At 43.6% G+C, this 12,790-nt stretch overlaps 1 protein-coding gene across 1 annotated transcript in view; it reads right to left on the bottom strand.

The window, feature by feature from the left end:
* BRAF (B-Raf proto-oncogene, serine/threonine kinase) overlaps positions 1-12,790 on the bottom strand; it is a 117,781-nt gene that overhangs the window by 31,798 nt on the left and 73,193 nt on the right. Inside the window, exons 8-9 of the mRNA XM_084626527.1 lie at positions 4,901-5,060; positions 1,687-1,723 (exon numbers count right to left, since the gene is read on the bottom strand). Of these exons, the coding sequence (XP_084482653.1) occupies positions 1,687-1,723; positions 4,901-5,060 (197 nt within the window). The remainder of the gene's footprint in view (positions 1-1,686; positions 1,724-4,900; positions 5,061-12,790) is intronic.

Genomic DNA, 12,790 nt, shown 5'->3' with positions numbered 1-12,790 from the left:
AGCAAAAAACTGATGTGTTTTGGTAAACTCACACACTTACATACACACGGTGTGAGGGTGAGGCACAAACAGCATCTGTGGTGTTACTTATTTTGTTTGGGGTGAAAACGAGAAAGAAGAGCCCAACTACCTCTGAACACTGGGCCAGGCTCAAAATCAAACACTATTTCACTGGGGACAGAATGTAGGAGGGGACTGGGAGTCCGGGATTGGTATTTCCGAAGACAGCGCATCAGCTGGTTCAAAGGGGCTGTTAGAGAGAAAGAGACGGGCAGGCAGAGACAGGAAGACAGACACACAGAAGAAATGAAAGAAGTCATGGGAAATAACTAGGAGGCTTTGACTCCTATTCATAGACTACTTCTGGATTTTGAAGGAAAAAAACATCTCCAATTATTAAAAACATGCTTTCAAGAATGGGAATAGCCAATTGTTCTCAGATGCCAAGCAGACAGCTTATGACCAAAGTTAAAACTGACATGATAGCATGACATTTAAATGCTAGACATAATGGGCAAAACTTGTTGAAAGCCACAGCTACCAAGACATACAAGATAGCTAAAATGGGCAACTTCTTTATCAGTAGGTTCACGGATTTAAGGAGGAAAAAAGGGGGCTGGTACTATAGCCAGTATAAGGAATCACAGCTCCTGAAAACACAAAGCAGTAGCCAGCTACCACCTTACTAGTTAACAGATACAGATGGCAAAACCAAAGTCAGCTGTAGCTTAAGGTGTAAGATCCTAGCCACTGAGCTAGAGAAATCAGGCTAACTCAAGACTTTGCTGAGGGGTGAAGCAAGTCACAGTTAATAGGAAATATCAGGCCTGTTCATTATTTGGAGCTGGGTGAGTGGTCACATGCATCTCCTCTTTATTATGAGTCACCTATGTCATCTCAAGTAACTAAGTACAGCAAAGGACATGTTTTCACAAGACCTTGACAGCCAGTGCTTAGGGTTTTTCCTGGGGAAAACAGACTTCACAGTAGTGAGTGTGACACGTGAAGAAAAATGATAATTGTGTTTTTTTTCACTAATTTTGCCTTCGCTAAGAGTTAAGGCTGTCTACAATAGTGCTGTTGAAAGGCACACAAGAGATCAGGCTTTAATAGTCATAATTATTTGTTTCCCAGGTTAACAAAGGCATGCAGTACAGCAAAGCAGCAGCTTCAGCTGGGGAGAGGGGAAGAAGGAGCTCAAGTATCTCATGCCATTTAGGAGACACACCAGTTTATATGGCCAGGTTCATAAAACATGTCGACAGACTTCAAAGGAAGTCCCTGATGACTCTTTAGGTGGAAGGGTAGTGGCTGGGCATAAAGGGCTTTGAGAATGGGATAGGAGATTTAAGTATATGTTGCGGGGAATCCTCAAGGCTCCATCAGGAACAGAGGGGATTCCCCTTCTCTAGAAATAAAATTATTTTAAAATTAAAACACTAGCTACCATTTCACAGCCTTTCCTCCTTCCCTCTCCCCCACTCCTAGAATGACTGGTGAATGACTGAAACCCTTATCAGACAGATGCTAAACATCACGGACAAACAAATATAAATACATTTCATTGCTCTCTTCACATTTCTCTCTTGTGTCTGTGTTTGGAGGAATGAAGTACTACAAAGGGGAGGGGCTAAGGCAATCATGTAATTACATTTAGTAAGAGAAGATAGTTCTAAGACTACTTACCTCCCTCTCCTCGTAACCCCTGGTCTCTAATCAAGTCCTATAAACAAAAGCACAAGTGTATATATCTGGTTCATATATTATTATTTGTATCATTGTATTGCCTACAAACCCCCATCAGGACTGACGTTCCATCACACTAAGAATTGTCCAAAGAGTAAAAGCCAGCCTCTGCCCTGAAGAGCTTACAATCTAATAATTACAGTAGCACACAAAATATATAGAATAATGTATGAAACTTTAAGAAATATCTTAATTTCAAATAGTGTAACCTAGTGTAATCTAGTTAAAATAGATGCATGCTTGTAGGTATTGATTTAGGCCTGCAATTAGTCAACATGAAAGGAGGAAAATTGAACCAAATCAGGAATCATCTTTCCAGTTATGTTGTTTGAGACACAAAATGCTCTTGAATGTCACATTAGAAGCTGGGACACCAATTTCTTACGTGGACGATACCGATTCACAAAACTTTGCTTAATCTTTTCCTGTAACAAGGTACCTGATTTCTACACCAAATGCACTCAAGTTCTTTTCAAAGATGTTAATTAATTTTATCAGGTTCTTTTAGGTTGCGATGTAGTATGCACTGATTGCATTTGCTACAAAATATCCAGGGATCATAACAATAACTGAGCAATTTTACAAGTAGTAGTAAACAGCAATTTTTGAACAGAGAAAAGTTATGCAAATTCCCTTCGTGCATCACCTTTCATCAATGAGCCTTAAGTGTTTGAATTTGATGGCTTGGTGACCCAGTAGGTTAATGTACTAACCTTTTGCTCCTACTTAGATAACAAGTTCAAGGAGTTTGTTCATCTTTATGTTTTGGTAACTTTGCTGCTAAATCAAAGCCACTCAACTGCTAACTCAGTGATTTTCAGAGGGCAGGCTAACGGACAGGTAAGGGTACTAAAAGCCAGGATTCAGGCTTTAGAACCCCAATCACATCGCCAAACTCAGCCATTTTATCCTCACCCATAACAATTTTACATTGAACAACACTTTGTCCAAACAATGGGAACAACCATGGATACTGGGGATGACTCCCAAATATGCCAACTTCTTCATGGGCCACCTTGAGGAAGGATTTCTGGACAAATGCACCATGAAACCAATGATATACCTGGGATACACTGATGATATTTTCATCCTCTGGACAGACAACATAAACTCCCTTACAGATTTCCTCCACAACTTCAATAACTACTACCCACCAATTAAACCTTCTCTAGAACACTCCCACACTAACATCAACTTCCTGACCACGATCAGCTTCAACAATGGAACCCTACAGACAACTATATACATAAAGCCACAGATCACCATACCTACTTTCACAGATCCAGTAACCACCGCAAACACACCAAGAAATCTGTTGTCTACAGCCAGGCACTCAGATACCACAGAACATGTTTTGAGGAGAAATTCCAGGATATACACCTTAACACACTTAAAACCTCCTTCACCAAACAAGGACACTCCATCAGAGAAGTAGATCACGTCATGGAATGGGTCACTCAGATACCCCGAGAAAACCTGCTTCACTATAGAAATAAAACCCCCTTCAACTGTACATCCCCAGTTGTCATCTATCACCCAACATTGGAACCCATATGGGGTATCATTAAACAGTTAAAACCCATACTCAATAGAGACCACATCCTGAAAGAAATCTTTCCTGAACCCTGTCTTATGGCCTTCAAACACAACCCCAATCTCTCCAAGCTCATCATCAGAAGCAAGCTCCCCAGAGACCAGGATACACCAACTCAAAGCAGTACCAGACCCTGCCAGAACAGATACAAAACCAGTAGACATATCTCTCCATGGTCAACACTCTCCACAACACACCTTTCAAGATCCTACATATGCCTATCACAACGTGAAGTGTACCTCATCCTGTGCACTAAATGCCCCAATATCAACTACATAGGTGAAAGAAGACAATCACTACATTCTTGAATGAACTCACACAGAAAAATGCTAAAAGACAAAAATACCATATCATATGTGGGTGAACACTTTTCACAAAAAGATCATTTTATATTCGACCTCTCAGTCCTCCTCCTCAAAGGAAACCTGCACACCTTCAAAAGACGAGCCTGGGAGCTTAAATTCATGACTTTGCTAGAAACTAAAAAATCATGGACTGAATAGAGACACTGAATTTATGGCTTCTTACAACATGCTATAATCCATTAAATCTCTCACCCTTTCCCCCCCACCTTCCCCCATCTTTCACCCCCTCCTTTGCCTCCTATGACTGGGGAGGTGTTTGGGGAGGCCACTTCCTCAAATGGTCCCTTGAAAATGTATGTTAACTGTTTATGCTAAACAATCTGTTCCACCTTGTATCTAGCTGTGACACTCCTGAGTGCATTTCCCAGACCTGAAGAAGAGCTCTGTGTAAGCTCGAAAGCTTGTCTCTCTCATCAACAGAAGTTGATCCAATAAAAGATATTACCTTACTCATCTTGTCTTGCTAGGATACAGGTATGTGTTAGAAAAACTGGGAAGATATTGGTGTTAGTAGTAGTTTGCATAGTGCTGGACAGCATTATGCCTAGTTTGAAACAATGTATTTGTCCTTCATTTTCATACATGTTAAAATTCAACCTCCACAATGTCAAAGGATACAGACAAAAAAATTCAAGACAATCATATTGTAGAAAATTATTGGAGGTTCAAGGAGAATGTTAAGGGTGTTACATGTGGAACAATAAACCATTTCTGAGATTCAAAGCAGCATCTGGTAATTTCAAATTCAAGTTTATTGCAAGAACCACATCCTCCAATGCCAGAAACATTATTCCCATTGTAAGTGATACAAGAAATCAAACATTTAAAACATTTCCAGTATTTGGGATGTCTTGCAAGAGTTGTTACTGGCTTTTCAGGAGCATCACTGTGGGGTGTTGCTAGCAATAACAAGTTCAGGAATTTATCTTAAAACTAATTGTTTGTGGGAGTGTGCTTGTGTGGAGAAATGGAGATATGATTGCCAAGAGAGATTCAATATTATCTGTGAAGGGACTGCCTGATTTTTTCCCAGCTCTGACTGGTAAAAACTCTTCTCTTGTTAGTTAGGATTTATGAAGATTTAAGCAGTTGAACAATGATTTATTTAGAACAACAACAGTAGTTTGTTTTACGAGCTCAGCAGCACATATTAAGAAAGCTGATCAGCTCCACCGTTACGGTTATTGATACTTACATCAATATTGACAGGCTCTATTGTATTGATGTGCACATTGGGTGCTGAAGACGAGCGGTCTCGTTGCCCAAATTGATTCCGATGGTCTTCATCTGCTGGTCGGAAGGGCTGTGGGATTGGAATGGATTTTGAAGGAGAAGGACTAGGGAGAATTGGTGGTCTGAGAAACAAAGTCAAGGAAAAAGAAGATTTAGGGGTACAAAGATCATTTCACTAGTAGGCCAGTATAAAGACCCAAACAGAACCAATTTATATTTAACTGTCTATACTCCCCTAGAATTAATTGTAACTAATCCCTGCTCTGTGAGCTCTCCCTAATTACAAAACGGTGAAACAGAATGTTCTGGGGTTAAAGCATAAACAATCTTTAGTGCATCTAGCTACCCACGTGAATCCCTTTATGCTGGGAATCCATGAGGCCAGATGCGCATTGCAGAGAATGGGCTGCTCCACAGCTTCTTATACTAAGGAGCAAATGTGGTTCCCCTTTCTGAACGGTAACCCAATGAGAATTAAAGGTGATGTACTCCAACAGTGTCCTGCGTTTGAATGATCTCGCAGAATAAAGTGTATATAAGAATAGGATTGCTGCGCAGTAGAGATGGACTGAAAACTATAAGTTAGCAAAGATAACAATGTTACAGCTGTCATTGTAATTGGAATTATTAGTATCAAACTAAAAATAAAAATACTAACTTTTAACCTTTGTCTTCAGCAAATCACTTAGAACAATTAAATATTTTAAAAATTACTTATAAATATTACAATCACTGAATTGTAGAGTTTTGACCTGAAACCTACAGTTCAGAATATTTAGACCAGTTTTTGAGGAAAAGTAGCTGTTACAGGTCATTAAAATGTCGCTAAAACCTTAACCTTTGATATGTGGAGTCCTGTGTCATTTACTTAACAGAGAAAGTATCCATATGTGCCTATCTTTTTATTAATAAAAAGGCAAGATGTCACTTATCTTGCTACTCTAGATAAGGGTAGTAAATCAATATTTGACTATTATTCAATTAAAGGTCAATCATTGCTGGGTCTGTTGGTAAGATTTAATAGATTTAGGCAAAAAGTCAATGACAAATGCTTGCTTTTCTTCTTCAAAGGTAACTTTACACTTACAGCACACTCGATAGCAGGTAACAGTCAATTTGAACTAATTGTAAATATATCTTCTCATAACAGCAGTCCTCTAGTCTGGAGACTGATAGATGAGTTAACCACATCCACAAAGGCTAGGATAGGGAAGGGCTTTAGAAGTGGAGGCAAAGGACAAAGCAGCATGCAGCACCAACAAGGTTCTATCACCGTCCCCTTTAAATAAATTCTTTCTAATCTTTTATTCACTGATCTTTAGGGGAAACAGCACCCTCAACAGAGACAGGGTCTTTTTTTATTTTTAACCCAAGGAGGATATCTTGAAGTCTACCTTATGGGCAGAGCCATATTTATCCCATTTTTCATTAGGGATTATATACAGTTTAGCATAGGCCCTAGAAATAGATGGCTTCTTTCAACTAAATTATTGTGCACTCACTACCTTTCTCCAAAAAGCTAAGCATCAGGTAAGCAAGATCTGTCCTGATTTTCTTTTCCTTCTGGGGAACATTCGCAAGGGAATAAGGGACCCTGAGTTTTCCCATCTAGGATCGCTTGCATCATTTACTTTAAGACAATGGTACTCAGACCTCAGTGGTTCAGGAGTCAAATTAGAAATCAACATTAGCCCAAAGAGCCACAGTGAGGGTGTGCTTGCGTCCCTGAGCTGCTGATTTAGAGAACTTTGGTAGCAGTGTCCATTCAGCCTGCATGTGTACTGTGACCCCCACTGTGCTCTGCCATGAGGCTAACCAGTGCTGCTTGGGCAAACCCCCCTTAGTTCCTTCTCTATTGCAGTCCCTGACAAGAACTCCAAAGTAGAGGGGAGGATGGTGGGTCGTGGAACACCCGTAGGGACATGCATCTCAAAGAACACTTCTTTACTGCACAAGGTGAGTAACTTCCTCTTCTTCTTCTTCAAGTAGTATCCCTATGGGTGCTCTGCTGTGACTCATGAGCAGTACCCCAATGGAGGGCTGGGGCTTTGGAAGTGCATCTATTATGGATGATAATACTGCAGTGTCAAAGTTGGCATCAGAAGCGGAGTCACCTGTAACTGCATAATGTTCTGCCAAGGTACGTACAAACACGCAGGTGGCTGCTCTGCAGATTTCCAAAATAGGGACATTCTTGAGGAAGGCAACTGAGGTGGAAATTGACCTGGTGGAATGTGTACAGATTTCAGATGGATGAATGATCTTGAAAATCTCATAACACTGTTTAATGCAGTTTGAGACCCTTTTTGAGAGTCTTGGGTAGATATTGCTGTACCTTTTGATGAGTCTGCAATGGAAAGGAAGAGCTTAGGAGATTTCCTAAGGGTCTTTGTCCTGTCCAGGTAACAGGCCAGAGTCCTTCTAACCATGTGTAGTACAGCCTCCCTGCTATCCCAGTGAGGCTTAGGGTAAAAAGTTGAGAGACGAATCAGTTGATTCATGTGAAAAACCAAAGTCACCTTGGGAATGAACTTCGGGTGTGGTCTGAGAAAGAATACTGTATAAGGGGGGTGAGCCATCAGTGCAGATATCTCCCCTATTCTCCTCGCCAAGGTGATTACCACCAGGAATGCTGTCTTCATTGACAGGTATGTGAGCAAATAAGTGGCCGTGGGTTCAAAGGGTGGCCTAGTCAGGCTCTTCAGTACTCTAAGTTCTAGGTCCCACATTGGGGTGGGATGCCTGAGTTAGGGGAAAAGATTTACTATGCCCTTGAGGAATCATTTTGCAGTTGGATGCAAGAACACTGAGTATCCCTCTATTTGTTGATGAAAGGCCACAAGGCGTACTTTCAGTGAACTAAGAGAGAGCCCTGATTTCCGTTTGGAGAGCAGCAGATGTGGGGAAAATTTGCTTGGAATTATACCAAATCTGAAACGCAGTCCACTTTTACAGGTACTTCTGAGGAGTAGCTGATTTCCTACTGTGTAGTAACACTTTCTGAACCTTCTCAGAGCAGGATCTTTCTATGTGCTGAACCATGAAGGAGCCAGGCCTTGAGCCGGAGTATCCGCAGGTTGGGGTGGAGAGTGTGTCTTTCGTTCTGCAAGAGAAGGTATGGACTGGGTTGAAAAGGTGTTGGCAAACACATTGCCAGCTGTGACAGGTAAGGGTACCACAGCTGTCTCGGCCAGGTGGAAGCAATCAGTATGACATTTGCTCCCTCTCTTTATTTTTAACCGGAATTTTAATAATAGAGGGATGTATGAAGGCCCTTATCCCACAAGAGAAGGAGAGCGTCCCCTAAGGAGTGTTGTCCAAGGCCTGCCCTGGAGCAGTAGCATGGACATTTCTTGTTCAGGTAAGTGGTGATTAAGTCTATAGTATGTGTCCCCCACCGTCTGAATATGTCGTGTAGTACTTCTGAGTTCATCTCCCATTTGTGCTCGTGTGGGAAGCTGTGGCTGAGACTGTCTGCTGTCGTGTTCTGCACTCCTGGTAACACACACGCTGATATTGTGACACTGTGGGAAAGGCACCACGTTCCATAGCTTTAGTGGTTCTGTGCAAAGGGAGGGTAATCTGGTATCCCCCTTGTTCATGTAATGTAGTACATGCACGCTACGTTGTCTGTCATGACCCTTGTATGTGTACCTCTTGCCAGCAGAAGGAAGTGAGTGCATCTGACCGCTCTGAGTTCAAAGTGGTTGATGTGAAGAGATGTCTCCATGGATAACCACTTGCCCTGTGTCATGAGGTTGTTGACATGTGCGCCCTATCCTATGAGGGATGCATCAGTGGTGAGTACTAATGATGGGAAAGTCTGCGAGAAGGGGGATTCCTGTGCAGACATTTCTTGGGTCCTACCACTAGTCCAGGGAGTGTTCGACTTTGGACGACAGTGACAGACGTTTGTCTAGCCTGTCTCTGTTCAGCCTGTAAACGGAGCAGAACCACACCTGGAGACACCTCATGTGATGCCTGGCATGAGTTATCAGGGACCTGCCTGCAGCCAGATGCCCCAGAAGTTGAAGGCAGTGTCTAGCTGATATTTGAGGGCTGTTTTGTACTGAATCTATGAGTGTGGACAAGTTGTGGACCTGTGCTGTGGAAGGAGCGTCCTCGCCTGTGATGAGTTGAGATTGGCTCCTATAAATTCTAGGCACTGTACCAGGGCTAACATCGATTTTTGGACATTGATCTGTAAGGCCAAATCCCTGAACAACTCCACAGTTGTTTGGGTGATCTGAAGAGCCTCGTCGAAGGAGATGATTCTGAGGAGACAATAGTCCAGGTAGGGGTAAATCATGATCCCCTCCCCACTATGGAGAGGATGTTGGAAAATACTCTCGGAACTGATGAGCAACCAAAGGGGAATACTCTGTACTGGTGATGATCCTGGTCCAGGGTAAATCTGAAGAATCATCTGTCAGAAGGAAAGATTGATATGTGGAAATAGGCATTCTGTAGGTTGAGGGCTGAGAACCAATCTCCCTGTCCCAAAGATGGAATAATCACTGCTAGTGTGACCATCTTGAATTTTTGAGCCTTGACAAACTTGTTCAGTGCTCTGAGGTCCAGTATGGGGTCTCCAACCTCACTTCTTCTTGGTATCAGGAAATAAAAAGAGTAAAAACCTTTGCCTCATAGGTGCTGAGACACAGCTCCTACGTGGAGGAGGTGATCTATTGCTTGTTGAAACAGACTCTCATGAGAAGAGTCCCTGAAGAGGGATGGGGAAGGGTGTTGGGGGAGGAGAGAGGAAGGTAAAATAGATTGTACACCCATTGTGGATGATTTCCAGAACCCATTTGTCAGATGTTATTTGTTCCCAGTTGTGGTACGGAGCATGGCGGCACCCAAATGAATGCGACAGGTTGGCTAGCTGGAGTTGGTGTTGAGGAGAGTGGTCTCTCGGCGCCCTGATCAAGGCATCAAAACTGATGTTTTGAGGCGGATGGTTGTGAAGAGGAAGACTGAGGGTCTGACGGTTTGCATTTCGAAAATCTGGATTTTTCCTTTGCAGCTCATAGTAGCACTGAGTTGGAAAGTGTGCTGTGCAGGATTTATGTTGAGGTTCTTTTTTGTCAGGTATATAAATCCCTAATGACCAAGGAGTAACCCGAGAATCTTTGAGAGTATGGAGGGACACGTCAGTCTTCTCGGTAAAAAATCTGTTGCCCTCAAAGGGAAGCTGGACAAGTGCAACCGTGATGCTCGCCACATAACAACAGCTGTAGAAATGGACTGGGCTGCTGTCTCAGTTGCAGCAAGCACTGACTGCAGTCCTGTCTTGGCCACCAGTTGTCCTTCGTTAACAATGGCATGAAACTGTTCCTGGTGTGATCCCGGGAGCTGATCAATAAATGTGTTGAGCTTGGAGTAACTGATGTAATTGTATTTTGTTGTCAGGGCCTGATAATTTGCCATTCTAAATTACAGTGTGGTGGACAAATAGGCCTTTCTCCCAAATAGGTCGAGACGCTTCCAATCACTGTCATAAGGGGTGGACTTAACCTGGTGTTGAGGACCTAGGGAGTTCACTGCATCCACAACAATCGAATTAGGGAGGGGATGGGAAAAAAGAAATTTTGTATCCTTAGCCATGACATAATATTTCTTATCGGCCCATTTGCAGGTAGGCGTGACCAATGATGGAGTTTGCCATATAAGCTTGGATGGGTCCAGAAGGACCTTGTTAATGGGGAGGGTTATTCTGGAGGAAGAGGAGGAGTGCAAGATGACCAGCAGTTTATGATGGGTGTCTTTAACCTCTTCAAGAGGTATCTGCAAAGCATCTGCCACCCGTTTTGCTACATCTTGAAATAGCCTGAAGTCGTTTGCTAGAGACTGCAGAGAAGGCATCACTGCCATGGCTAGAGAGGAGGAAGAGATGTAGTGTGACCTCCTCCTCAAATCTGACCACCTCTTCTTTCATGATCCCTTCAGGAGGTTCAGGGGCTCTGGATACTGTGGCTGAGGGAGAGCGCCTCAAAGGTTCATGAGGTGTCACACTAGACGTTCTGGAGACATGGCGTTTGTATGCCGTCCAGGGACCCCATTAGGGCCACTAGGGCAGTGGAAAGGGTGGCGGTGGTTAGGCCCATGGTTTGCCATACCATAGGGGTTGAGGAGCAGATGAAGGGTATGAGTGAGGGGGCCAAGGTTGGTAACGGACACTATAAGGAGCGTGGTTCTCCTCACTATCCGATTCTCCACTAGAGAATGAAAGTGCATGACATGGTACTGGTGGAGACTCCCATGTTCAAAGTAAACTCAGTACTGGGGCCCTGGTTACCAAGCAGGGGAGGTTCTGGTACCTCAGATATCCGTGAGGTCCTCTAAGTGTCTGTACTCTTATGGTGCTGTGATTCTTGGTACCAACGATGGTTGTCAGTGCTGAGTCCATGGCACGGAGGCAGTTGGCAATCTGGGCTCCGAGTGCTCTGAGGCCGGATGGCATGTCATTGACGGTGCCAATAGTAATGCCCATACCAGCAGCATTTTCCCGGAGGTGGTACGGTCGCTGTCCTTACCTTTCTTTGTCACTATTGTTGCTTCGGTGCCTATGCCCCTCAGGTGCATCAACAGTATTTGCTGCACCAGACCCTCATGAGCTAGGAGTACCATGTCCAGATGGCCTCAGTGCAGCTGGTACCGATGATACCAAACGTGACAGAGATCATTTTCTGCTAACCCGAGACTCACTCTGGGTTCCCATGGCTCGCTTTTTTGAAACCTTACGTGAGGGGTCCACGGCTGTTTTCTTTTACTCAGAGTCCTTAGATGTCGAGGGCTGTGTGGAAGATTCACGCTACATGGGTGAATCCTGGCACAGGTCCGCGGAAGGCTGGAGGGCTGCCTCCATGAGGAGTTTTAGTCTCAGTTCTCAGTCTTTCTGAGATTTGGACTTTAATTGTTGGCAGAGACCACACTTTTGGGAAATGTGGCTTTCCTCGAGGCAACGGGAATGTCTATCTGCTACTGGGATGGTCTCCTTGCACAAGAGGTGCCTCTTAAACCCCAGGGAATTGGGCATACCCTGAACTGGGGAAGTCCCCAGACAAAGGGACAAAAGGTTTCTTTTCTTTTCTTAGAGAAAAGAAAAAAAACTAGAGGAACTCTACAACTAAGAATGGGATTAATTATTTGAATTCTAATAGAGATAACGATCCAATGAACGGTCTGCTAATGGCTCCATCTCTAGCCGGGGCAGTTGAGAAGGAACTGAGGGGGGTTCACCCGTGCAGCGCTGGTTAGCCTTGTGGCAGAGAATAATGGGGAACAGCACATGTGCGGGCCTAATGCACACTGCTACCAAAGTTCTTTGATCAGTAGCGCAGGGATGAGAGCACACCTACAGTACAGCACCCATAGAGACACTACTTGAAGAAGAAGGGATAGTCCATTGTCCTTTGGGATGTGACCTTATGTGTGTGTGGGGTTCAGCTGCAGCTCTAAACCCCAACCTCCAATATGGGTACATACTGCTGATAGGAAGGGGAGGAGAGAAGCAGCAGCAGGTGGGAGAGAGAGGAGAACTGCTAACAAAATCCAAGGAGCAGTAGCCTAAATCAGAGAACAAATAAAAGGAAGTATTTCTTCACACAACGCACAGTCAACCTGTGGAACTCCTTGCCAGAGGATGTTGTGAAGACCAAGACCATAACAGAGTTCAAAAAAGAACTAGATAAATTCATGGAGGATAGGTCCATCAACGGCTATTAGCCAGGATGGGCAGGAATGGTGTCCCTATCCTCTGTTTGCCAGAAGCTGGGAATGAGAGACAGGGGATGGATCACTTGATGATTACCTGTTCTGTTCATTCCCTCTGGGGCACCTGGCACTGACC

Source organism: Lepidochelys olivacea (assembly GCF_965140295.1).
Source record: "Lepidochelys olivacea isolate rLepOli2 genome assembly, chromosome: 1".
NCBI lineage: Eukaryota > Metazoa > Chordata > Testudines > Cheloniidae > Lepidochelys > Lepidochelys olivacea.
This window is presented reverse-complemented; position numbering and strand designations above follow the sequence as displayed.